The sequence below is a fragment of the Sorghum bicolor genome, chromosome 9, assembly GCF_000003195.3.
Source record: "Sorghum bicolor cultivar BTx623 chromosome 9, Sorghum_bicolor_NCBIv3, whole genome shotgun sequence".
Lineage (NCBI taxonomy): Eukaryota > Viridiplantae > Streptophyta > Magnoliopsida > Poales > Poaceae > Sorghum > Sorghum bicolor.
The window spans coordinates 38,255,668-38,282,650 of NC_012878.2; the positions used below are offsets into that span (position 1 = coordinate 38,255,668).

Sequence of the window (26,983 nt, forward strand, 5' to 3'; positions counted from 1 at the left end):
GATCACCAAGAGTAACAAGCAAAGAACTCTCACTTGACCCAAACAAGGCTCTAGAGAGTGGTGGATGCACACTTGACTCTTGGAACTCACTAGAGGAGGATTCTCTCAAGAAATCACTCAAATCTCAATCCTCTCTAGGCTCTTGCAACACTCTTGCTCCACAACAAGGTTCTCTTATGTTCAAATGGGCAAGAGTGCTCTCATGGACGAGGTGGAGAAGTATAAATACTATCCACCAAGTCCAAAGGTCGGCCAACCGTTTTCCACTGAAAACAGGGTCACCGGACGCACATTATGTTGCACCGGACGCACTGCACCGAGCGTCCGGTGCTCATAACGGCTACCTGCACTTTTCTTTGACAGGTCACCGGACGCTAACTCCCAGCGTCCGGTGCATCGTCCGGTGCTCGGGGAAACTTTACATGCTCCCTGCGCATGGGACCGGACGCTACCCGGTGCGTCCGGTGCTAGCGTCCGGTGCTCAAGGGAACTTTGCAAGCTCCCTGGGTAAGGGACCGGACGCTACCCGGTGCGTCCGGTGCTAGCGTCCGGTGTCTAACCCTAAGCACTGGCCTGTTCTAACGGCTAAGGACCTCACCGGACGCACTCACAGAGCGTCCGGTGCAGCGTCCGGTGCCCGATTGGGCACCCAAACTTCGTCGAAACGCGATTGCTCCAAAACGAAGTTGGTTTCTCTCGATCTAAGGACTATCTCTGAGCTGCCTTGTGTTAGGTTTACCAAGTGTGCACCACACCTAAACCTAAAGCCTTGCCTAAGTCAAGCTACTAGATCAAAGCCCCTCTTAATAGTACGGTTAAAGGAAAACAAAGTCCTAAACTACTCTAAGTGCCCTTCTTCACCTTATGGCACTTAGACCTAGTCTAGTCTTGACGATGTCCATCCATCCTTTGAGAACCGAAACGATTTCGACTATTAAGTTGGCATTTACGTCTCTGTCCATCGAGTACCTATTTACCATGACCTTACCTATGACTTTGCCTCTGCAAAACACACGTTAGTCATAGTAATCAACAATGTCATTAATCACCGAAATCACTAAGGGCCTAGATGCTCTTTCAGTGTTCTTATTTTTTTTATCTTCTCGTTCTAACCTCGATTCGCTATTTTGAGACCGATTTGATTCGTTCTTTTTTGCGTTAGCTTGAGTTATGACGTGAGTTGAGCCTTTCCACGGAAGGAAATGAACTAATTCTTCATGAGCTCATAGATCAGGGTGATTTCATGGCTAGGGTTCAAGAAACTCTCCTTTTTCCCTTCCCTTTTGATTTTCTGTTGATTGGCTTCAAATTAGGAGATGATCTCCAAGAGGTACCTCACCTATTACCTTATGACTGTGTGGTTAAAATTTTGTGGCAATTGGTTTTGATTTAATAGCCCAACAATTAGATTTTTGGTTAGAGGCGATTTTTGGAGCTCTCTGATCTTGCTGATTCACGATTCGCGGACAGTCCGCTAGTGAACCATGGATAGTCTGAGTGTCATGGGATAGTCCTACGTGGTTTCGGGTGTTTTGGGGTTTTTGAAGTGCAGACAGTCCTAGAATTATTCATGGACAGTCCGGAGTTTATTTTTTCGCCAAGACTCAAAATTGGTCCAGCAATTTAGGGTTTCTATTTTTTGAACTGGACAGTCCACAGTACTGTAGCGCACCATCCGCGGTATTCGAGGTACTATAGCAAACAGTTCGCCACCTCCAGTTTTGTGCAGTTTGATCCGTTTTTTTGGAGGTTTGTTTCTTTCGGTGCTCGAGTACTTTTGGGTGTGCCTAGGACATCACGTGTGGTATCTTGCTACTAGTTAGCACATGTATCTCACGTCGTTGATTAGTGTTTATTTTGGGTTGTTTGTGAGCCAAGAACCAAAAGTTTCAAAAGAAATTTGAGGCTCCCATTCACATCTCCTCTAGTCGTTGTTTCGGGTCCTTCAGCTATCCTTTCTTATTATGTGCTATGTATGCTAAACTCAAATTATTGCTGGTGGTAAAAACACTAACGATCACATTTGTTAATCGCCTATTTACCTAGGCGGATGTCGGTGAGCATTCTCAGTCGACCATCTCTATTAATCAACTATTCATAGAGACAATCACACAAGTATACCGGCCTCTATGTAAAAAATTAATAGAGACGTGCATTTTCGTGACGTACGATAGCATCTAAAAGCAAGGGAATATGGGAAGTGAATATGGTAAAGGATACCAAGCCTAATTAAGTTTCTCGATGATTTTAGATGTCTTTTCAGTAAAATATTCTACAAAGAAATTTGGATGGATCTTCCACCCATAGAATGTGCCAATCTTATCGTCGCTGGCAAGTGGTATCGTATCACCCGTCATGGAAATACCAGCAATCCATCTAGTCGACATTATTATTTTCTTTTCTTTTCCTAGTCGCACTATAGTAGTCCTAATATTCCAGTACTACAGCCTTGGTGATGTCCTGTCTGGATGAGACACCTGTTATTTCGCTAGAGAGGTACCTAAAAACACGGCCTGTGTTAATTTGGAGGCCGTCCCTTGAAATCTTTTTAGGAGTGACCGTTGAATATACATTTCGAACCAACAGAAACAAATATAAATGCTACTCCCAAAATATCTGGGACAGTTTTTTTTTCTTAATTATGATGAAAAGGACATTGTGGGTGGCCAACTCCAATGTTTACATATCTACTAGCTACTAGTGTGACACACACTTCACCGTGCCTGGACATATATATATCTATAAGTATAAGCGATCGACACATCAAAACAAACCTTCCCAGCGCGAGGAGCGAGCGAGAGATCGAGAGAGATTCAGCAGCATGGAAACAAACGTGCCGGAAGAAAAAAGGACCAGTGCCTCTCGCCAAGGCCTTCACGTCGATCACGAGTCCCTGCAGCAGCCGCAGAGCGATCACAGGAGGAAGGGTGGATGGATCACCTTCCCTTTCCTCGGAGGTCTCTCTCGCCGTTGCTCTCTCGGTTGAATCGATGGATCCATCCATGCATCATGGTCGTTTGTTAAATATGTGCATCTCATATGGTTGCAGCGGCTATGATGGGTCTGGGTGTGGCGATGAGCGGCGTGCTGAGCAACCTAGTGGTCTACCTGATCAAGGAGTACAACGTGCCGAGCGTGGACGCAGCTCAGATCTCCAACATCGTCGCCGGCTGCCTCAGCTTGGCCCCTGTGGCTGGAGCCGTCGTCGCCGATGCCTTCTTCGGCTGCTACCCTATCGTTGCCATCTCCATGGCCTTCTCCGTCCTGGTCAGTCGTGTGTTTTCTTGATCGTACACACAACAGTACAGGCTCGTGTGTCCTTGCTGCTGACGACAAGACTAATGCGTGCGCGCGCATGCAGTCCTCGGTTGTCTTCACCCTCACGGCAAGCCTGCGCGGCCTCCGCCCAGCGCCGTGTCATCTCGGCGCCGGCAGCCCCTGCGAGCCCGCATCGGCCGGGCAGATGGCTGCGTTGTACGCCGGGGTGTTCCTGATGTGCGTGAGCGCCGCGGGCTCGCGGTTCAACCAGGCGACCATGGGCGCCGACCAGTTCGACTCCGCCGCCGACCGCGACGTGCTCTTCAACTGGTTCTTCGTCTTCCTCTACGCGTCCTCCGTGGTCGGCTCCACGGTCATCGTCTACGTCCAGGACACGGTGTCGTGGACGCTGGGGTTCGGCATCTCCGCTGCCTCCAGCGTGGTCGGCCTCGTGGCGTTGCTCCTCGGCACGCGGTACTACCGCCGGTCAGCCGTGCGGGGCAGCCCGTTCACTGGGCTCGCTCAGGTGGCCGTCGCCGCCGCAAGGAAGTGGAAGGTCAACGTGCCGACGTCTGGGGAATTGAAGTTTTACCACGGCCGACCACGGCGAGGTGACGCCGACGACAAAGCTGGTAATGGCGACACTGACCTTGCCCCAAGCGACAGCTTTAGGTAAGAAAAATTATGCTCTTCAGCGCATATCCTAATCCATAGTAATATATATAATAATGTGTGCTGCGCGATCACTAAAATAGTTTTATAGTCGATTAGACAATAGGACTGATCATTTTTAGTGCCACTCTTAAGGTGGTTTCAGTAGGGTGTTTAGTTGTGGGTGTTAAAGTTTAACAGGTACAGTAGTATTTTTGTTTTAATTGGCGATTAGTTTCTAATCATGAACTAATTAGGCCTAAAAGATTTGTCTCGCAAATTATTCTTTAGCTGTGTTTTTAGTTTCGTTTATAACCATGTATATGTCCAAATATTTGATAAGACGAAAGTTAAAATTTAACAAGGCAAACCAAACGGGACCTAATAATATGGTGACGTCTGGCTATAGTGCTATACCCATTCCAGTTTTTACAACCAGGACCCCGTCGAGTGATGATCAGGACACTGGCTAATCCTCCAATCACAAGTACATGGCGTGTTTAACATGATTATAAAAATCTTATTATAATTTTATATTATTATGAAAGTCTTGAGAAGATTCTTTCTATGTAACGCACGACTTATAATGTGTTAGAGCAACTCCAGTCCAAGTTCTCAAATTAGATCCCTAAAACTCTATTTGTAGGCTGGACTAAAAAAATAAAAACCCAAAATTACATCCAACTCCAGCCCAACACCCTATCCTCCGCTCGCACCGCTCGCACCCTATCCTCCGCTGGGGGACGCGACGAACCCTCGCCGTCGGCGCGGCCGCAGCAGCAGGGGGACGCGGATGCCCCGCCTGTCCTCACACCGCTGCTGGGGTCGCTAGACGGTGGCGTGCGGCCATTGACGTTGGCCAACCGGTGCTTCGCCGTGGTGTTCATGGTATTCGTCCCAATGTACTTGTCCGCTAGCCCCTCCCGGTTGCCGCCGTCGCCGATGGTGACGTACATGGCGCGCAGGGGTCCTCCTTGCCGGCGTAGACGCGCTTGAACCTCTCGTACGCGTGGACGTGTCCGGCGAACAAGGCGTCGACGCGGGCGCCGTACAGGAGCACCTCCATGGCGTCCTGCATGGCGGCGCCTTCCCCCTGGTGCGCCTCGTTGATGTTGTACCACGGCGCGTGCACAAGCGCGAGCACGAACACCGACGTCCTGCCGCCGCCGCGGCGGCGGTCGAGCGCCGCGAGGTCGGCGCGGAGCCACCGTTGCTATGTGCTTCCGGTGCCGTAGTCAGTGTAGGAGCCGAGCATGACGACGTGCACGGCGCCACCGACGACGTCGAAGGAGTAGTAGAGGTTGTCGCCCGACGGTGGCGCGGCACCGGCGCCGTGGGAGACGGAGACGTCGTAGGGCATGCGCCACCGCACGTTGTAGGCCTTGAACGGCTTCGGCTCCACCAGCGGCAGCTTCTCGACCTCGTGATTGCCCTGCGTCGCCATCCACGACCGCGCACTCGCCATGGTCGTCTGGCTCTCGCCGGACACCGGGTCAATGGTCTCGGCCGCTAAGTCGTTCCTACGGCTCAGCGACGACGAGGATGACGACAGCGGGGGCAGCGCCGGCGGCGCAGAGGACAAGTGTTGCGTCTACCTCGCCGGTATGCGGGAGGACCAGGTGCTCCGGGCGCTGCCGCGATGCGGCCACTGCTTCCACGACAAGTGCATCGGCAAGTGGCTCAAGGCGCACCCGACGTGCCCCGTGTGCCGGACCACCGCCGTAGCGCGGAGCCAGGCGGCGGCGGCGGCGGCGGTGCGGTTCCGCCATGCGCTACCGCGTGCCGGCCGAGGTGGGGAGGGGGAAAAGTGGGGTGTGTCCCACAGGTAGGGGGAAGGCAGATTAGGGGGCTCAAACTAAAATTTGGAGGACATGTAAAATGGGGCTTAAGTAGGGACTCCACTGGAGTTGATTTTTTTATTAAAACCCCTAAAATTTTGAGTAGGAGTTCAAGTAGGGGCATGGTTGGAGTTGCTTTTAATTGGAATATTTGTATGGAATTTATATGATATTATTATGAGAGTATAATAGATTTGGAAGCCATATGATTTTTTTTAAAGGTTACCCGTAAAACAGTAGGTTATATCATTACTCTTTTCTGAAAGGGAAGAGAAAAAGAGAAAGTCATTAACCCATTGTCCGATGGTCACTATATGTCCCAATATATAGCGTATAAAGCTTGACTAAGAGCCCATTTAGATTCATTAGTGCTAATATAATAGTTAGTTCCAGTAGAAGAAAATCAGCTATATAGCTTTTTATTCACAGGGCTATTGGTGAACCTATTAAGTTGAAGCCCGTTTGGATTCTCCATCTAATAGTTAGTACTCTCTCCATTCTAAATTATAGGGCATTTTAAGAATCTTGGAGAGACAAATCATTTTAAGTTTGACTAAATTTATATAATAAGATAATAACATTTATGATATTAGCTAAGTATTATTAGGTTCTTCATTAATTATATTTTCATAGCATGTCTAGGATATCATAAATCTTTATAATTTTTTTCTATAATTTTGATCAAACTTAAGATTATTTCACTCTCCAAGATTTTTTTAATGCCTTATAATTTGGGATGGACCGAGTAGTAGCTACTTTGCTTCAAGAACTTAGTTAATAATAACTTTTTATTAACTAGATAGTTCATTTAAGCTATTATTAGTTGAACAATCACTAATACAAAATAATTTCTAAAGGCGCCGGATATTTTCGGTAGAGCCAGCTCAATGAGCCACCTCTGAAAATCGTTTCCGAGCCATCTCTAGAAATCAAATTTTAGAGGTGACTGGATCTAAAGTTATCTCTAAAAATCTCTTTCTAGGTAGAGGCTGCTGGACCTAAAGTCATTATTAAAATAGGTGCAACATAGTAAAATTTGTAACTTTTTCAAACAAAGTCAGTTGAAGAGATCTGGAACTTTGTAGTTGATAATTTTTCATTTGAAAGCACTAAAATCATCAAAAGTTTGTTTAAATGTCTCATATTTTAAAATTCAATTTTTTGAGTTTTTTAAACTACCCTGGATGGAGAAACAACCAATCAAATTTATAGATCACAAAAAGATATCAAACATTGCAGTTGAATTTTTTTATATCATCAAGTTCCCAAAATTTCGTTTGAAGTCTACACAACATGAAATTCAAATTTTTCAAATGATCGATCTTGTATGGAGAAACGGCAAAAACTAAAGTTGTAGAACCCGTAGATATATCCAACCTTTTCATTTGAAATCATCTACTAAAAAAATTGTGATTGAATTTTCACATTTGAAGTTCAACCTTTTCAAATGACCTCGGATAGACAAATTTAACACTATATGTAATTTTGCAGTTGAAAACCAAATTTTATTTGAATTCGTTTAGGATCCTACATATTAATTTTAAAATCAAGTAAAATGAATATAATGGGTTAACTTTGGGTGCACTGAATAGTAGTAGAATGCGCGAGGTTCTAGGTTACGCCGTCACGGGTTCAAGGCTTCGCTACAGCACCCACACGTATATTGCTCTTAAATTAACGTGTGGCTGCTTGGTGAGCTGGTGGCAGACTCCCCAGACTAAAAAGTAATTAGCTGTTAAAAAAGTTCCATTGAGAGATTGTATTTCAAGCTATCTCAAGAGCTATCCCCAAACGTTTCTATAATCAAGCCACTCATAAGGTTTTGGCTGTATTTCCATTGATTGATCGGAATGAGCTATCGTTGTCAGCCACCTCTATAAATCCCTTCTTGTCAGCCACCTCTACAAATCCCTTCTAGAGACTATGGGACAAGTGTTTCTATAAATCGCTTATTTGTTGTAACGCAGCCGCCTTTAAAACGTATCTAAGAAGTAGGGTGTTTGAAACCATTATTACTAATTTTAGCTTCTAGTACCAATTAACTCTATTTTATTTATTACAATGTGGCTTTTTCGACGGACATGCACCGGCTTTAACAACAAGTTAAGAGTATCCCAACCGTTTGACAAATAAGCTTTTGCATTCATGTATTTGCAAAAAAGTCTAAAAAAACACCGGTTTGGCAATTGGGCTTTACAATTTTGCTAACTTGTCAAATAGAGGGGAAAGACTCGCATATATGCCAAGCTCCTCCGCGCTTGGCATCACGTCCCTCGCGCAAAATCCGTCGTCCCCGCGTGTGGTCGCACGACTACTCCCTCCTCCCACCGTCATACTTCTTTTTTCAAGTAATTAATGTCAAACCGTTGAAGGTTGCCTCTTTACACCTTTGCCATATTTTTTTGTGACTTGGCAAACTCCCTCATTTACCAAACGAACTATGCAAAACGGTTAGGGATGCTCTTAATGAGAATCTAAAACAAACTTTTTGGCAATCCGACATGATATAACGCGACTTTGTTACAAAAGGGAAGGTGCGAGTACGACAATGATTAGCTACTCATGCATAAATGTTTATATGTTTAAAGCTTCTCGTGTGACCTTTTAGCCTGCAGTAAGCATAAATCCCTTCCGCGCCCATGCGTATACAGCAATGTGTGCGGTGCACAATCCAGAGCTTTATATTATTCTGAAGCGCCGGAATACCTTTACGGCTTTACATCATCGTCTTCTTGTGGGCTGTTTATGCGGCGAATCCACGCAAACGCCCTGGCCGTGTGCTCCAGTTTATTAATTAGGCGCTGATCATCTACTATGCTACTAATAGCAGGGAGCTTTTACTAGGCGTTGAAGATCTACTACTACTAATAGAAGGCCGTCATGCCAAAATCTGATTATGCTTTTCTTTTGGAAGAAAACTCTGATGATCATTCTTTAGCCTGTTGAAAAGGATTTAATAATTCACTTGTCATTTAATAAGGGGAATCCGCGCTTCAGCTGCTGTAGCCGCTGCTGCAGCTGTTGCAGCCGCAGCCGCTTATTCCTGCCGCTATTCGGGCCAGCAGCTAACACCAAAATCTATTTTTTTATAATTTCTCATCACATCGAACATTAAATATAGATAAAAGAAATAATATAATTTGTAAGACAAAATTTTTAAATCTAATTAGTTCAAGTTTTCATAATAATTATCAAATACAAACGAAAGTACTACAATATCTAATTTTTTTAAAAAAAGGTCTAAACAATCCAAACCAGAATCCATAGGTCGTTGCGGTCGTTTCCAACCGGTCCAAATCTCTTTTCTGCGCTCTTTTCTATCTAAACGTGTGCTAACACTGTTTTCACATGTCTATCCAAATGTAGGGGATTGCTAGTAATCCCATCTTTTTCATATCTAGTAAGTTTTCATAGGTCTACTTTAAATTATGTTTCTTAATGACATAGATGGGTAATTTTAAATGTAGAAATGAAAATAGAAAATTGTTTTATATCTATTAAGTTTTCGCTTGTCTACAAAATATCATTTTTTTTAATAACACGTGTTATAGGGTCCCCTAATTAATGTCAAACGGTGTTAGCACACGTTTCTAAGAGGATTATGCTTTTAGTGACGACAATAAATAATTGTGAAAGCGATTCCTTAGTAGGAGTATCATATTGATGATCATGTTTGCTATATAATTTGGCCAATGTTTTAAATATCGGGCTAAGGTGTTTAGCGGTATATCACTAAAACAATTAATAGCGGAGCTAAATCGGACTATAACGACTAAATTGTACATAAATACAATAGCGGCACCCTGCCTCAAAAGACTATAGCGACTAAATTGTACATTTCAGCCAACAGTAATTTCAGCCTTAACTTTTGAGACCAGCGAACAGGCCAGCAGCTATAGCGAGAGATTTCAAACTAGATTTGATATCTCAACAGAGCAAAAACAAACAAAATAAATTTGTTACAATATCAGTGTCGGTTATTGCTAACCAATAAAACCACATTTATGTTTCTTGGACTTGTCAGGTACTGATGCTTCTTCAGTGTTGGTTATTGGTATAACCAATAAAACACCATTTATTATTAATTAAATGCCATTGGTCTTGCTCCATCTCGCTTGTATGGTCAGGCTGTGCCTTTAACGTGCAACTCCAGTTTTCCTAGTAATTGCTACTACCTCCATACCGAAAAACCAGTCGTTCTAGGCCCATCGATCGTTTTCGTAAAACTTATTGTTGTGGCATCGAGGCTAGCATTTTTGACACGATTACCCCTAGCCACTCCTCAGTTCACCTCCATGCAAAAATTCCAAGCCTCTAGCAAAAAAATCTACAGCCACTGGGCTTCAATCTCAGCTCGCCACTCTCAAAACCCCATGTGATAGCCAGTTGGGACGATTTACTTTCTAGTACATGAGCACCCGTAACTGTATTTATTAGGGGCAGACATGGAAAACTAACCTTTAATTAATCACTCTTTAGTTATCACAATCATGTCCTAAACGTCAGGTTTTTCAGTATGGAGGGAGTATATTAGTCGGGGTGATGTAATGTCCAGGTTCTAATTTCTCTAGAAACAAAAAATACTTAAAATTCTAGGACAACAGTTGGATCTTAAAATCTTTATCTAATATTTTCTTTAGAAAGGTGGCAAGAACCTTGCTGGATTTTTATTAGATGAGGTTTATCTAATATTTAAAAAGAAACCATATCTTATCTATGTTAGACGTGTGCTCGAGTTGAGATAACAAAGCACGCAAGTCCGAGGTGGAAGGTCTCATGTAAGTACCTCCACCGTTTTTTACTCAATAAACACATTTAGTCCTGGTTCTTAAAAATCGATTCCTTTATAGTCCCAATTCCTTTATCTAACTGCTCTTGTTTGTTTGGTTCATAAGTCATAGTAGAAAGTACTTTTGGATGATTTTTTATGAGAGAAAAACACTATCGAATAGCTGATAAATTTGGCTGATAAGCAACAAATAGATTGGAAAACTAACAGTGATCCATGTTGCTGTAGCAAGTACCAATGGTCCAGTGGGACAACAACACGGTAGAACTTGCCCCCACCCCACCCACCCAATGGCCCCATCCACCTTCCACGCTATGATCAAATAATGTATCACGGCTCACTAATGTTTTGTTGAACTAACTTGTATTACTCTAGAATAATATATTCTTGACATAATATGCATATATATTATTATACAAACTGGCCTAATCAGAAAATGCACTAGATAAGTATGTGGAAAGTAGAACAAAAAAAGCAGAGAGAGAGAGAGAGAGTGTGTGTGTTTGAGTGGTGTGCACACGAACCAGACCCGATGGACCTTCCGGCATAAAAATGACTGCATTGTGTGTTCATGTCGATCAAACTTTCTTAAGTTTGACTACATTTGTAGAAACAACATTTGTATCTTCAACTAGGTTTATTTATAAAAATAGATTTAATAATATATCTAATGATACTAATTATATACTATAAATAGATTATTTAGCTAAAGTTAAATAAATTTGACTCCTAAAAAAAGAGAATAACAAATAAAAAGAGACTGAGCTGAGGGAATGGCCATAACTACAAGACAATCAGGCAATGCCATGGCTGTTGACCTTACCTGATTAGAATTTTTGTTCTAATTAAGGACCACACAGAATAAGCTGTGTGCTATCTTCGGATTGTAGAGACTAGGACGTTTTTTCCATTCGCTTAATGGAACATTTATTTTCTTTTAAAAAAAGGACCACAGAAGTACTCCTAGTGGGAAAAAATGATGGCCTTGATTTGATCCCCATGTGATCGAATGGGCCAGGTGTTTTGTGCTAACCAGCTAGCAAAAGTAGCATCAGACAACATATAAAGGTATGTTGATTGCGTTAATATTCCTTGATGCATTAAACTCTAAATCCCCATTATTCGAGCTAATAAATAATTCGACATCAACTATGGCATAAGTTTTGATAACCAAATAAAACAGGTATTATTGTCAGTAGAGGTGATCACGTCCGCAGCCTCCAGCCACCTGTGCTTTCAAATTAATAATTCTGTCGGATCAACAGGATGTCATTGCTCTATCAACTAATTTGTCGTATATGCGTGCGTACGACAGATTTGATTGCTGGTCTTGTGTGCGCCTGTAGTGCACTATTTGAAAAATTGAAAAAGCAGATTGTAACACATCGTCAGATTGAAGCAAAACGTAGTGGCAATCACGGATACGTTTGATGTAACCCGTCCCGCGTGCTCTTGTCGTAGGCGTAGCGGCGCAAGGGACCGTGACCGTGACCGTGACCGTGACCGTGTGCATCCCGAACAGTAGGAGACGCGTTAAGTGCATGTGTCGTCTACAGGGCCGGAAATCAGCCTTTTTTTGTCCCTTAATATCTTACGTTTTGTTTTTTATAAGGAAAAACATTCAAATCACATGTTCAAAAAAAACTCATAACAAGTACTAATATAAAATTTTAGATTAAATATACAAATATTATTACTTAGAATCTTTCTATACATATCAAACATTATGTTAAAGTGGGTGAACGAGATACATTCTAAGGTTATCGGTACGCGTTAATACAGGCCACACGAATTGCCCCATGGCGTAGCATGTACAGGGAGTAGATTACAACAGATTTTGTTACAAAAATATCCTAACCAATCTATCTACTTGGATTACAACACAAGGAATGTACCTAGACGTCTACTCTCTAACAACCTGAGCTCACGGTAGACCAACTAGGAGATATGATGCCTAATAGACTATTCTTTAACACTCCCACTCAATCTTAACCTGCCTCAAGGTTAAGATTGCTTCTGAACGAATCTGACTAACTTCGGAAGACTTACTGCTTTCGTAAAGCCGTTAGGAACTTGATCACCAGAGCTAATGAATGTCACATCTAGCAGACCCTATGACACCTGTTCAGCTATTCTCTAACGAAATGATAATCAATCTTTATATGTTTATTTCTTGCATGAAACACTAGATTAGCAGTCAAGTACTTTGCACCAATATTGTCACACCACAATCTCGCTGCAGGAGGATATTTGATGTTTAATTCACCAAGTAACTTTTGTACCTACATCATCTCTGCAGTAGCATCAGGTAGCGCCTTGTAATCAGCTTTTGTGCTTGATCTTGAAATAGTAGCTTGTTTTCTTGTACTCCATGAGACAAGATTCAATCCAAGGAAGACAACAAAACCTCCTGTAGACCGTCGATCATCTACACATCCTGCCCAGTCAGCATCAGAGAAAACACTTATCTTCATAGAAGTCGATTTTCTTATCGAGCTTGGGTGTGCCATGAACATATCTTAGAATTCTTTTAACTGCACTCCAGTGAGTAGTAGTGGGTGCATGTAGGAATTGACACACCTTATTTACTACAAAAGATATATTCGGACGGGTTAGTGTAAGATATTGTAATGCTCTCACTATACTCCTGTACCTTGTAGCATCCTCTGGCCCCAATGCATCACCTTCGGTTACACTTAACTTTTTAGCACTAGATAGTGAAGTACCAATGGGCTTGCTTAGATTCGTTCCAGCTCTCTTTACTACATCGGCAGCATATCTTTCCTGATTTAACACCAACCCTTCTACTGATCTCTTGACCTCTATATTGAGGAAATAGTGTAGATCACCCAAGTCCTTCAATGCAAACTCCTTCTCAAGATCTTGAAGCAAAGCATCCTGTCTTCTTGCGATGAGCTTGTAACAATTATGTCATCAACATACACCAATACAAACATAGTGTGCCTTCCTTTATTATAATAAATTAAGGAGGTATCTGCCTTTGATGGTATGAATCCCAATGATTCTAACTTGCCGCACAACCGAGCATACCATGCTCTAAGGGCATGTTTAGACCATACAACACTTTATCGAGCTTGCACACTAGATTTGGTCTTGACTTGTCCTCATATTCGGGTGGTTGATGCATGTACACTTCTTCCTACAAGACACCATGAAGGAAAGCATGTTGTACATCAAGTTGTCGGAGTGACCATCCTTCTGATAGTGCCACAGACAATATGATACGAATGGTAGCTGCTTTTACTACTGGACTAAATTTGTCTCCATAATTTAGACCATAACATTGCTTGTAGCCTTTTGCAACAAGTCGAGCCTTATACCTATCAATTGTTCCATCAACCTTTTTCTTAACCTCGTACACCCATTTGCAACCTATAATATTTTTGCCCTTCGGTGCTGGAACAAGGTACCAAGTCTTATTATGCAGTAAAGCACTATGTTCAACATCCATAGCTACAACCCATCTTGAATCATGTAAAGCTTCTTCTACTGTTGCTAGTTCTTCTGCAAAAGTAACACCGATCATTCCCCAACGAACAGTTCCATCAGTATAAATCTTGTGTTTTTGTATACCATGTCGAAGCCAAGTAACTAGGCACCGTTGTGATGTAGGTGATGGAATAGACACAGCTATGACACTAGAGTGGTCAACTCTAGTGACTTGATTCTCCTACGACAGCACAGGAACATCTTCCCCCTAGCGCTGATCTATCTGTGGCCACAATGTTGTGGTCGTTAGCTAATTAGCCGAGGAAACTGGCGAAGAGAATCCATTTGTGCCACCTGGAGCTAATCCCAACGCTGATGCTATTGACACGACACCAGATCCTGCGTCAGGTGAAGCAACCTCGGCGTCAGCGCCGTGTCCTGGCAAGGGACACATGTGATAACGTTCCTGATTTTGAATTTCATCATCATTTTCTCCGCCAATTCGGTCTGATTGTGACCCTACACCAAACACATGATCTCTAGAAGACTCATTAGTATTAGCAGGTGGAGGAATATATGCATGGGGATCAGATATTTCAACACCCCTAATGGTAGTATTTGAGTTAATTAAGTGGGGATTCCAGAAGGAGAGAGAGTTCGGTGCGTAATCGTGCACCAGCATTTGGATGCATGGAATGGAATGGGAACACCTCTTCATCAAAAACAACATCAAGTGAAATGTATATTCTCCCATTTGAAGGATCTAAGCACTTATAACCTTTACGATGATTACTATACCAAAGGAACATGCAACGCTTAGAACTGAATTGGAGTTTCTTTGTATCGTAGGGTCTTAGATTGGGCCAGCAAGCATAGCCAAACACACAAATGAAGGTGTAGTCCTGTTGTTGTTTCAGCAAGTGTGTGTGGGGAGTTTCATTCTCTATGACCTTGGAAGGGAGAAAATTTATAAGATGGACAACGATAGCAAAAGCCTCATCACAAAATTTGAGAGGCATAGAAGCATGAGCTAGAAGGGTGAGACCGACTTTAACTGTATGGCGATGCTTTCTTTCTGCAGCACCATTTTGTTGGTGTGCATGAGGGCAAGAAACACGATGGGGATGCCAATTTCATAGAAAAAGGAATTTAAGGATAGGTATTCTCCTCCCCAATCAGTTTGCATAGATGGAATTTTTGGGTTGAATTGTCGTTCAACTAAATTTTAAAAATCACGGAACCTCTAAAAACTTTAGACTTATGGTACAAAAAATATACCCATGTGAACTTAGTGTAATAATCAGTAAAACTCACATAATAACTGTTTTGACCAACTGATGATGGGGCAGGACCCCAAGCATCGAGAACACAAGTTTCAAAGGACTAGTTGAAGTACTAAAAGACCTAGGGTTTGGAAGCGCATGGCTTTTACCCTTTTGACACGCATCACAGACTTAAGACTTGCTGAACTACAGGTGTTGCAACATATCCTAATCTATAATGCCCCAAGGAGGTAGTCGCCTTGGCAAAGCCTAGCGCATATTTATTCTCACCAATCTTGAGAGATAAAGTCCCTCTTCACATCTGCCTTGCAGAACTGTCCTCTTTGTGTCCTGTTCCTTAATGAAAAAAATAGTCAAGATGGAATTCAAGAAAAACATTGTTATCATGAGCTAGATGATTTATAGACTCTTTCATGCATTTGGAACAAGAAGGATTTTATTGAGGTGGATAGTATCATTATTTGGGGATTATAAAATACTAGATACAACATGACATATATCCATACATGATCCACTTGCAGTGTGAACTTGCTCGTGTCCATGTATTTGTCACGTGTTGTGAGTTTCTTCAATTCCGTCGTCAGGTGATCTGTGCCTCCTGAATCCATATACTAATTCGTATCTATACCATACAAAGTGGTTGATGATCGTGCACTCTTCTAAGGAGGGCCGGAGAATGAGGCATCAAACCTCTTTCAGCAGTGGACGACAGCATGCCCTTCCTTGCCACAAAGCTGGCAAGACAGCTAGCCTTCAAAATTGGATCCACGTCCGCCGCCACTGCCCTGGCCACCGCCACGGCCAGGGAAACTACGATTCCTACCACCGTGACCACCATTGTGGCCGTGAGATGGGTTTCCTCCACGATCACCACGTGTAGCCACGTTCACAGATGCATTGGAACCTCCATTCTTGATCTCCTTGTGTTGTTCAAAGCTTACAAGCTAAGTACAATTCACTTATCGAGATTGGTTCGACTCTGGCGCGAATTGCAGACACCATCAGATCAAAGTCATCATCAAGACTAGTCAAGATGTATGAGACCAACACTTCATCCTCTATCTTGTGCCCGGTCGATGCCATGTCGTCTGCCAAGCCCTTCATCTTCACGAAGTACCCTTTGACGCCGTCGTGAGTGCCATCCACATGATGATAACACCAGCACGTGATTGGGATGCAAACATCCCTTCGATTAGAGTCCATGCCTCCTTTGTAGACTTGATCATTGTGGGAATCTGCCCCAAGATCTCCTTAGAGCAGGACATCAATAAGAAACTAGGAACTTGCTGATCTTTCACGAACCATGAGGCAAACTCAGGATTTAGAGCGAGGGAGTCCTTCTTGTCCTCCCCTTTCACGGATTCCAGAAAGGGCTCTGGAGCTTTCGTCGTGGACTTGATGTATGACTCGAGTTGCATGCCCCCTAGGTGATGAGGACTAGGCCCGATCTTCCGAGAGGTAACTAATAAGTTAGATTTGTGGAGATCTCGACGTTGGCGATCCGGCGTCAAATCAAACACGATTCGATTCCTGTAACCATTACACCACTGCTCTACACCACTGCTCCGTTGGTTATCAACCAAACACAACTTGATTGACCTCGCCAAGAAGGCTGTTCCTGCAAGCAAATCGAAGTACACAAGCAAGAAAGTATAAACACGCAATCTGAAAGTGCAAATATGAGTTGACGCGAATATCAAAGAGGGTTCAAGAACTCGATTCCAAATGACTAATCGACACAGTGGAGGAGATGAAGAACGGGGGCCTTAGATCACTGTAAAAAGATTTGTCACCACAGTTACAATGAACGATTTAGTTTCTCGATGAAAAACTAAACTTTAATCAAAACCCAAGTCTAAACAGTGATGGCTGCATGGAGTATAAAAGAGAGGCGTCCTTGGGTTGGAGGTGACCAGGGAGAGACGCCCACAACTTGGGCTTAAGGCCCGACTCAGATACATGGTCAAGCTGGCCCAAAATAGGTGACGCAACACCTTGTCGTGGTCATATAGAATCCACGAAGATAGAGCTAGGACCAGATCCAGAACGACGGCATCGTCGTTCTCTTTCCAACGAGTCCAAGATCACCCCGTTTTGATGTCGTATGAAGAAGTTATGATCGAAACAATGACGACGTGTCTGCTGAATCCGAGGGTGACATGGTAGCTGAGTTGGAGATGAATTGCAACTTGAGAAAGACAATGGTGTCGACGTGTCCGCGTGGCAATGTCCTCATCACTAAGGCTGATAGCACCTGACTGATTGTTGCGGCTCAGCTTTTCTATGACAGGAAAGATGAGCGATGGAGCAAACGAGGCAGCGGATGAGAAAGCTATCGTGTGGAACGACATGGGTTTTCTCCGCTAGGATGATGGCTCCCATAGCATGTTAAATTGGGTGAACGAGATACTTTCTCAGTGTGTTAATATAAGCCAATAATAGCCTGGTGGAGTGGCATGTACAGAGAGTAGATTACAACAGATTGTATTACAAGAATATACTAACCAATCTATCTACTTGATTTACAACATAAAGAATGTAACTACACGTATACTCCCAACATAAGCTCACGGCTAACCAACTAGAACATATGACGCCTAATAGACTTATCCTTTACACATTATACTCCTAAATCCAAAACTTTATAGTTCAAAATTTTACACTTACAATAACTCATAAACTTTGAACTGTCACACTACAAACACTGTCTTGTTATGTTTAAAATTTTACGTTTAAAATTTATAAACTTTGAATTTTCACATTACAAACTCTGTAAACTCTATACTATTAGGTTCAAGACTTTATATTCAAAATTTATAAACTTTAAACTATTACATTACAAGCTTTATACTGTTTTCAAAACTTTGAACTATCGCATTATAAACTTTTTACTTCTAAGGTAAAAATTTTGGGATTTCAAACTCAACACCTAAATTCAGGAACTTTATACAAATTCATTTCAGACTTTTTAGTGGCATGCTATGAACTTTATCCACCTAAAATGGAACTTTGTAATTCGAAACTTTGCACTCCAAATTTTAGAACTTTATACTACAACATTTGAAATTTTAGACTCCAGATGCAAACTTTATAATCACTAAAATTGTTTCGAAACATACCCAACATGAATCTAATTTTATAGATTTCATCATAGAATATAATTGTGCCAACAAAACTAAAAATAAATGGTTGACAAAAATAAGTTATCTATTTAAAATTTGTGTACCATATGTATGTAGGCAACGGATCTAGTACAAACTCATCTCCCGTGCAAACTGTGCAAACTCTAATCTGAACCGCAGGATGTTGATCCAAGGGGTGCATAAGAGAGATGGAAGGAGGGATTTGTAAAAGTGTGATTAAGAGCGGACGGTTAAGTCCAAAATTATCCAATCTCTCCGTACCTCTTGGATCAACATCCTGTGATTCAGATTAGAGTTACGCTAGATCGTATGTATTCTGTAAAAATAGACACGTCACATAACGCACGTGTCCCACCCTCCATGCTCAGTCGGTGCTCTCTCTTGCACCATGCATCCGTATGCTACTACATGACACAGGGCACATGCGTCAAATGTAATTGGGCTTGACATATGAGACCTATTTAACTATTGTATGTTGGCATATTTTTATACAACCTTAGTAGTTTAATAAGCTTATTTAACACTTTATAAAAAAAGTTTATTTAAGTCAAAATAGTAGTTTATACAACACAAATATAGTAGTGGCAGTGTCCTACTACTATTGTCAGTGCTACTGTTTGCATTGAAAATTGCTCCAATCCCTTTCTAAGATCGAGAGTAGTTAAATTAAAAACAGTGCACCATTACATCGCTAACAACGATTCATTGTATTGTAGTTTCCTGAACCGCGCCGCACTGATCACGGACGGTGACACCGTAGCTGCCGTGGACGGGTCGACGGTGATCCGGCCGTGGCGTGTGTGCACGGTGCAGCAAGTGGAGGATTTGAAGACGGTGCTCCGCATCCTGCCGCTGTGGAGCGCCGCCATCGTGCTAAGCGTGGCCATCGGCGTACAGATCAACTTCACGATCCTGCAGGCGCTCGTCATGGACCGCGCCGTGGGCCGCTTCGTCATACCGGCGGGCTCCATGATCGTCGGCACCCTCGTCGCCGTCGTCGTCTCCCTCGGCCTCCTTGACCGTGTCCTCCTCCCTCTGTGGCGGCGCCTCGTAAGGCACGACCCGACGCCACTGCAGCGCATCGGCGCGGGCCACGTGATCACCATCGTCAGCATGGCCGCGTCCGCCGTCATCGAGCGCCAGCGCCTGGCCACCGTGCACGCGCGCGGCGAGGAGGGCAACCCAGCGTGGGTGTCGCCGCTGTCGGCCATGTGGCTGGTCCTGCCGTTTGCTCTGTCGGGGTTCGGCGAGGCTCTGCACTTCCCAGGGCAGGTGACGCTGTACTACCAGGAGTTTCCCCCTTCGCTCAAGAACACGGCCACAGGCATGGTAGCCATGATCGTCGCGCTCGGGTTCTACCTTAGCACGGCGCTCATCGGCATTGTCCGGCGCGCCACGGCGTGGCTGCCGGACAACATGAACGCGTCCAGGCTGGAGAACCTCTACTGGCTTCTCGCCGGCCTGGTGTCTTTCAACTTCGGCTACTACATGTTGTGTGCCAGGTTGTACAAGTACCAGAACGTCGGCAAGTAAAGTAACTGAAGTCTGAAGATGATATGCTAGGATGAGGGCCATCAGGTGACTTGACACTCGCGCTGCATTCTGGCCAATTTGTGTATGCTGTGTGTTGTGCGATCATGCACTAAACAAATTTTATAAATGTGTCTACTACTACTATGAAGAATAAGATTCTGCTGTGTGAGAGAATCTGTATAATAGGATCACCTCCATCAGAAATGAATGGTCCATCATCATATATACTACATGCCAATGGAATATGCGAGCCGGTAAACCTTTATCAACCTGGAGAGTCGTCATTTCAGACTAACCGACGAGGAACTCCTAGTTTTTCTGCCCGAGAAAAACAAAGCTAGAGAAATATAAGGAACAATAGCTCATTCAAAGTACTCTGCAGACAAGCCTATATATCAGCAGACTTCTCTCAAAGGCTACATCGAAAACTACCAGAGTTGATCAATTATCAAACAGAACAATAGCTCATTTCAATGTACTAGTACTCCCTAGAAGACAAGCCGTAACGTTCATGGCAAACTTCCCTAACACTAAATAGTCAAAAATAAAATAAGGACAAGAACAATCAGCAAACATTTTTGCACAAGGTCTGTCACCACTGTAATCAAGCAGAAAACACACTTGGTTGTACTAAATACAGAAACAATTAACAATTCCGGCCATTCATAAACTAGAGACTAGATTTGATCCGTTCGCAAAAAAAAGAGACTAGATTTGATCACAGAGCTGAAGATCCAACAGATTCCACAGTAAAACTGAACAGAAGACTACAGTCGTATTCCGCCTAGTTCAGTCAAGTGGAAACAGCTAGAGCTTCCGCCCCTGTTTACAACGGGAAGATCCTTAAAAAGGATTGTGAAACAATGCCAAGTTTGTGTCCTCATGAGTTACAGTGAAATGATGGTTGTAAGGAAAAGAGTAAACACACACAACATGGGATAATCTTGAACATGGCAAAATAGTCAATTTTCTCCATCAGGCATCAGTAAGACAGAGTGGGATCCTTGAACCAGTTCTGGGGTTTTGTTAGGTTGTCATCAGTCCATGAGTAGGCGAACACATTGTTGCCTTGCTCGTTCCTAATCCTACCTCATCACTTGTGGCCTCTGGATTGTTCATTTTGAGTTATGAACATGGGCAATGTTGAACTGTTCAATTCAATATCTTTCACTTTCTTGTGTTACCATTCACAAATGATTATGGAACATGGCTTAAATGAAAAACTACTGGTGAAAACAAAGGATGGAGCAGAAAGCCAGAAACCATACAAGCCCAACTTGCATGTCACTGAGAACTAGTGCCAGTGTGCCACAATTGCAGTTGGAATATGGGCTTCCTAAGAAATTATTTTCTCAGTGATATGTCTTATCTTTTGCCAATTTGGGTGCCCTTTGGTCCGACAGCTATCTGTAAGAGAGCGGTTGCATTGAGAAAGTACAAGCGTCTTGAGGAAGCGGGGTAGTTGCGGCAGTGACTCAATGTTTGGGCACTCCTGGATGTTCAGTTCCTTTAGTGATTCCAGATGGTCCAAGTTATCTGGCAAAGAGGTCCAACTGCAGCCTGTAACTGTGAGCCTAAAGATATGAACGAAAAACTTACCAATCTTGGGGGGAATACTTGAACCATTGCAATCCCAGAACATAAGATATTGCAAGTGGGAAATATCTGTGCTGTTCAAATCTCGAGTGTCCTGTTCCCCTGACAACCAACGTGGGTATCTCTGACCATCATAGTTTCTGATGCAAAGTGATGTGATCTGGGATGGTGGATGGAGTGCCTCAAGTACCTCCTCTTGAAGTTCTGGGGGGCATCTCTGATGGCGAGTTCTCCATTCTGACACGTTCACAGGTGTCACAGGAGAAAAGAATACCTTTCTGATTTCCTCTATTGCGCTTTGTTTCCTTCTGGAGATTTCATCAATACCACCCCACTGCAGTGTCAGCTCTGTTAAATGTACCTTGTCAGCTAGCCTGGCTTGAAGAGCTTCCTCCTTGCTCCGAACATTTTCGAGGGATTCAATAAACAGCTTTCCGCGAAGGTTGTTTAGGTGTTCCAGCTGTTGTATTTCATATCCCTTTTCATTTTTAACATAGAAGTGATACAGAGATTGGAGTGATGTCAACCTCCCTATGTTAGGAAAGTTCAAGCCATACCATGTGAGCATGTGCCGCAAATTGATAAGGTTGGACATTTTTTCCTCGGAAGAACAGTGCAAAAGGGTGTTAGGTGGCACAGAGAGCACCTGGAGATGATAAAGCTTGGTAACTTCAGTTGGCAAAGTCATGTTGCAGGGAGGGGGTGTAGAAATACCAAGGTACCGCAAATGTCTTAGTTCACCTATGCATGCTGGGATCCTTCCCAACCATTGGACATCCAACTGCACGACCCGCAGCTTCTTTAGACGCATGAGCACACACTTAAAATCATCTTGACTGATCTTCTTGACAGAATAACACATTATTAGAGTGCTCAAGTTTCGCAACTCCAGAATTTGCTCTGGGAATGCTTCTTCATTGTAGGACTCAATGCAAAGATGCCGGACATATTTAGGAATTTTTCCTATGACACCTCTGTTAATTCTAACACAATCACTGCCAGCAACAGACTCTGCTAAGTCATGCAACAAATCATGAACTGTGAAGTACTCTCCGGAATCAATATCAGAACTAGTTTTCCTTTTTAGTTGAAGAAATGCACATGAATGCAAGTCATGGAAGTAGTCCTGGCCCACGTCTTCTACATCTTCCTGCTCTCTTGCATTGATTGTCTTAACAAAGCCCTGTGCAATCCACATATGAACTAGAGTATCTCGTTCCAGCTCATATCTTCTGGGAAAAATATTGCAGTACTCAAAACATCGCCTGACATCGACATCAAGTTGCTGATAGCTCCACCACAGTGCTCCCTTTGTCTTATTCAATAAGTCTAGTTTCGCGGCTGTTTCCCAAAAACTGATATCTGGGTTTCTCCAAAGCTGCCCGGCCACTGTTACTGCTGCAATAGGTGATCTGTGTAGCTTTTTAGCAATCTTGCGCCCAATTGGTATGTATTTTCGATCATCAAAAATTGTACTGTCTAATGCATAATGCATGAACATTGAGAAGTATTGTTCCTCGTCCAAATCAGATATTGAAATAAGGTTGTTAGCACCTAAAGCTGCCTCTTTATTTCGAGCAGTCACCAGGATTCTGCTTCCTCTCTTTCCAACATTGAAGGGAGAAAGTATCTCCTCCAGGTCCTGGTGATTCTCATCGTTGACCCAGAGATCATCCAGTACCAATAAGAAACGCTTGCCGCTCAATTTATCGACCAACTTTGCTTGCAGACCTTTACAACCGCTAATATCAGAGTGCCGATCTTCAGTGATCGCCTCAAGCGTATCATGAAGTATATCATTCACTCTGAAAGTCTCAGAAACATGAATGAGCATGATTGGGTTGAAATATTTCTCTCTATTTTCGTTTTCATGGTCACAAACATATTGTGCCAGTGTAGTCTTTCCAGAACCTGCAATGCCATGTATGCAAATCACAGAGTAACATTTACTGCTACTGGTGCCTGGTGCGTGATCATCTGGTTCCTCACGAAGCATACTCTGTATCATACGACGCTCCCTATCACGACCAAACACTTTCCTTGTAGTACTTGATGTAATGCTTCTCCTGTTCATTTTGCCAATATCATTCCATCCACTACTGCTTTGTTGCTTCAACAGAGGACATTTCCGCGCATCGGTGACAACATTTTCTAGCTCCTCTATTCTTTTCCTCAAGTGCCATCTCGCAATAGTAGGCATGAAAGAATCTACAGCAATGCCATCCACCTGCAAGAAGCAAGTCTCAACTGATTATAAGAAGTACATGTTCAACTACTACACTATAATGAGTATTGTCACTGATTACAAATATAAGTGGTTCTACAAATGCATGCAACCCAATTTATTTTTAATTAGAATACCAAATCCCTTTATGTGTCTACGGGTTCATTTATAGAACTGCATCTCACTGATGCAGCAAATATGTTCCCACTAAGTAATAAATGAAGCTAAAGCTTGTGGCTTCAGTTTCTATTTCTGACACCTTTCCGTTATTTGTGTATTAAGTTATGGCCTATGTCACAGTAAGCTATCTGTGAGGTATTGGCAGAGAAGCTAAAGCTTGGATGCTGTAAATGTTGAATATTTTGATCCTTTGGAACCACTGTTGTAAATCATGTTCCTGTTTCCTCTTAATGCAAAACGGGCCACTATGTTCAAGAAAAATGCGAACGCACTGGGGGTTTCTTCTTCTGGAACTCTAAAAAAATAATAAATGAAGCTTTGCACTTTTGCTGGCAAGAATACACACTAGTTATTTTATGATGATGAACTCTACTCAATTTAATCAGAGATAAACAAAAGTCAAGATTACCATATCACAAACTACATAATCTCCTGTATAGCACCAAAACATACAAACTTGATTTCCATAGTGGAGTACTGCCTTCTTGTATAGCGCTAAAACGTAGTCTGAATTGAGATCTCACAAGAAAATGGATTTATCCAGAACAAAGGGAGAACTAGAAAATACATTGTTGCTAAAATTTCTTGTAGCTGGAACGGCATGAGAGTAGGATGATACCTGGTAATATGTGATGCCAACAATGACGTCATAGGACCAGTCCCGGTACAAACAGGCAATCTCAATTACATTAGTGGACCAGGTGAGTATGGACTTATACCAGCAATGGAGCCTCCTCATGAAGGAAACTGCGGGCACACGAGAAACTGGCAGCAACACAGCAGATCTGTGTAGGGTGGCCTGAATGCATCGCACAGTTGGGTACAATCTCAGTGCCAAAAATTGTAAAGCAGATCGGGTGGTGCACAAGAATCGCCCCAACCAACTCCCCTTGCAACAGGTAACACAAGCCCTGATGGCTTTGGAGAGGCACTGGAACAACCAATTGAGCCAGCTGCTGCATCGTGGCTCAGAATCACCGTCGCCAATGATGTTCTTCTCGATTTGGTAATAATCGATGAGATCCAGAGTGTCTTCTCCTTGGTACAAGGCTGACTTCACATCCTTGGCCAGTAAGTCGAGTGTGCTCACAGCAGATCTTTCTTTTCTCGCTTTTCTCTGCATCCTCTGCTCCTCTATGTCCCTCAACACCTGCTTCATTTCTGCGATAGTGTGAATCTCCAGCTCGCGAAGCTTTCGCGAGGCATCAAAGCCGATGTTGGAAAGGATCTTGTTTAGGAGCAAGCTGATGATGGGCGACAGATACCACCCTAATACGGTTATGATCCACCCCGCCGCTGCAATCCTCCAAGAATTTGCCATGGAGGTTTTCCAAAAGGTGGGTGTGAGACGGGGATGGATATCTAAGGTTCTTGGTCTTCTTGGAAGTACAAAACTAAACTGGAGGACTATTCAACGCAATTCCTGCCAAATCAAAAATCATCGCTGAGGATCGTGAGTTAAATAATGCCACGATAGCGACCGGAGTAAGGATTGTTCTAGGAAGCAACAAGAAAAAAAATACTTTACCTGAGTATAATATTTCCCCAATTCCGTCAAGTCCGAAGTCCAAACAGGTAGAAATAAAAACTTCAGACATATAGAAACTACAAAATATGCAAAATATTACTCACACTCACAGGCAGGCAGCAGCAGCTCAAGCTCCCATGGATGCTGTCAGTGTCAGATTCCATCTTTCACCCCACCCTCGATCCTTCAAGGCTGTCGGAATCAATCCACGCACTGGCATCGCAGTCCACACCGCCTGCTACAACTTCTGGCCGTGCTAACTCGCCGGTGACCGGAGAGATTCTTCGATCCGCCGCGCCGCGCATTTGAGGCATCTCACATCTCAGTCCCGGGGCTTCGATAAAATGGCAATCCTTGTAATTTTTCTTTTCTTCCCTTTTCTACTAGATCTTGTTTAGTTTTAAAAAAAATTGTAAAATTTTTTAGATTTCTCGTCACATTAAATCTTGTGGCATGTATTAAATATAAATAAAATAAATAACTAATTGCATACTGTAATTTGTGAGATGAATCTTTTAAGTCAAGTTTTTGTTTAAAAGGCCTTTCGACGAAGCTTGATTGATTTAGTAAGATAGCTGCATCGTTTATAAACCACAAGGATCATCTATCCAAACAAAAGAGCTCTTATCTACCAAACCTAATCTTGCTAATTCATGAGAAACTGAATTATATTCTCTATTACAATGGCTAATGGAAATAGCAGCAAACTCTTCACGATCTATGATTAGACAATATTTATCAAATACAAACGAAAGTACTATAGTACATATTTTGCAAAATTTTTTGCAACTAAACAAGGCACTAGTTAACTACCCTTTTTTATCAAGCATACCTTTATTAAAGTTAAGAAAACGTACAAAGACACATACACATACAAGTATGCCATAAAAGAATACAAAGGACAGATGTACTAGTATACCATAAAGGAATAAGACAGACGTACAAGTATGCCATAAAAGAATACGGAGGACACCTGCCCTACCCCTACTTTCACAAAAGGCCCATGGAAAAGTGAAAATTACAAAAAGGTCTCTAGACCTTTGCAATCTAGAAAACCTCGCCATCGCCACCTAAACACACCGGCTCCCACCACCGCCGTCAAAACCGAAGCCGAAGAGAGCTCCATCGCACATAGGCTTTGAGATGGACCATAGAAGACACTTTTTTATGTAAAGACCACAGAAGACACTCATCGCCATAAATGAGTAGAAAGCAACGCTAAACATGCATCGGTCGACGACGCAAGCTCTCTCAGCACTAGATCCAATCTCGTCATTGACAGACATTGCTTGCATGAGGAAATCGAGCTCAATCCATTCTCCTGGCATCTACAACACCACAGCCTCCCTCCGCATCCTCAAGACGCAAGATCGGCTCTAGCCGCCGCCACCAAAGACAACACACGGCCACCGACCGACTCCTGTACAAGGGCTCCACACTTGGAGACCCACCTCCATAGGATCGCCGTCAGTGGCGATGCAGAGCGCCGACGGGATGGGAAAGAGCCCAA

At 43.0% G+C, this 26,983-nt stretch overlaps 2 protein-coding genes across 5 annotated transcripts; one reads left to right on the top strand and one right to left on the bottom strand.

Moving 5' to 3' along the window:
• LOC8061309 (protein NRT1/ PTR FAMILY 2.7) lies at positions 2,731 to 20,168 on the top strand. The gene is made up of 4 exons (XM_002439542.2): positions 2,731 to 2,957; positions 3,050 to 3,267; positions 3,362 to 3,930; positions 19,129 to 20,168. The coding sequence occupies exons 1-4, from the start codon at positions 2,822 to 2,824 to the stop codon at positions 19,943 to 19,945; spliced, it is 1,740 nt and encodes a 579-aa protein (XP_002439587.2). The 5' UTR covers positions 2,731 to 2,821; the 3' UTR covers positions 19,946 to 20,168.
• LOC8061311 (putative disease resistance protein RGA3) lies at positions 20,574 to 25,842 on the bottom strand. Of its 4 annotated transcripts, none has more exons than XM_002440847.2 (3): positions 25,584 to 25,842; positions 24,565 to 25,368; positions 20,574 to 23,768 (listed from the first exon to the last, which is right to left on the bottom strand). In XM_002440847.2, the coding sequence occupies exons 2-3, from the start codon at positions 25,264 to 25,266 to the stop codon at positions 21,282 to 21,284; spliced, it is 3,189 nt and encodes a 1,062-aa protein (XP_002440892.1). In that variant the 5' UTR covers positions 25,267 to 25,368; positions 25,584 to 25,842; the 3' UTR covers positions 20,574 to 21,281. The 4 variants fall into 4 exon arrangements, with proteins under 4 accessions (XP_002440892.1, XP_021302936.1, XP_021302935.1 ...); XM_021447261.1 differs by having other exon boundaries at positions 25,578 to 25,835; XM_021447260.1 differs by having other exon boundaries at positions 25,474 to 25,835.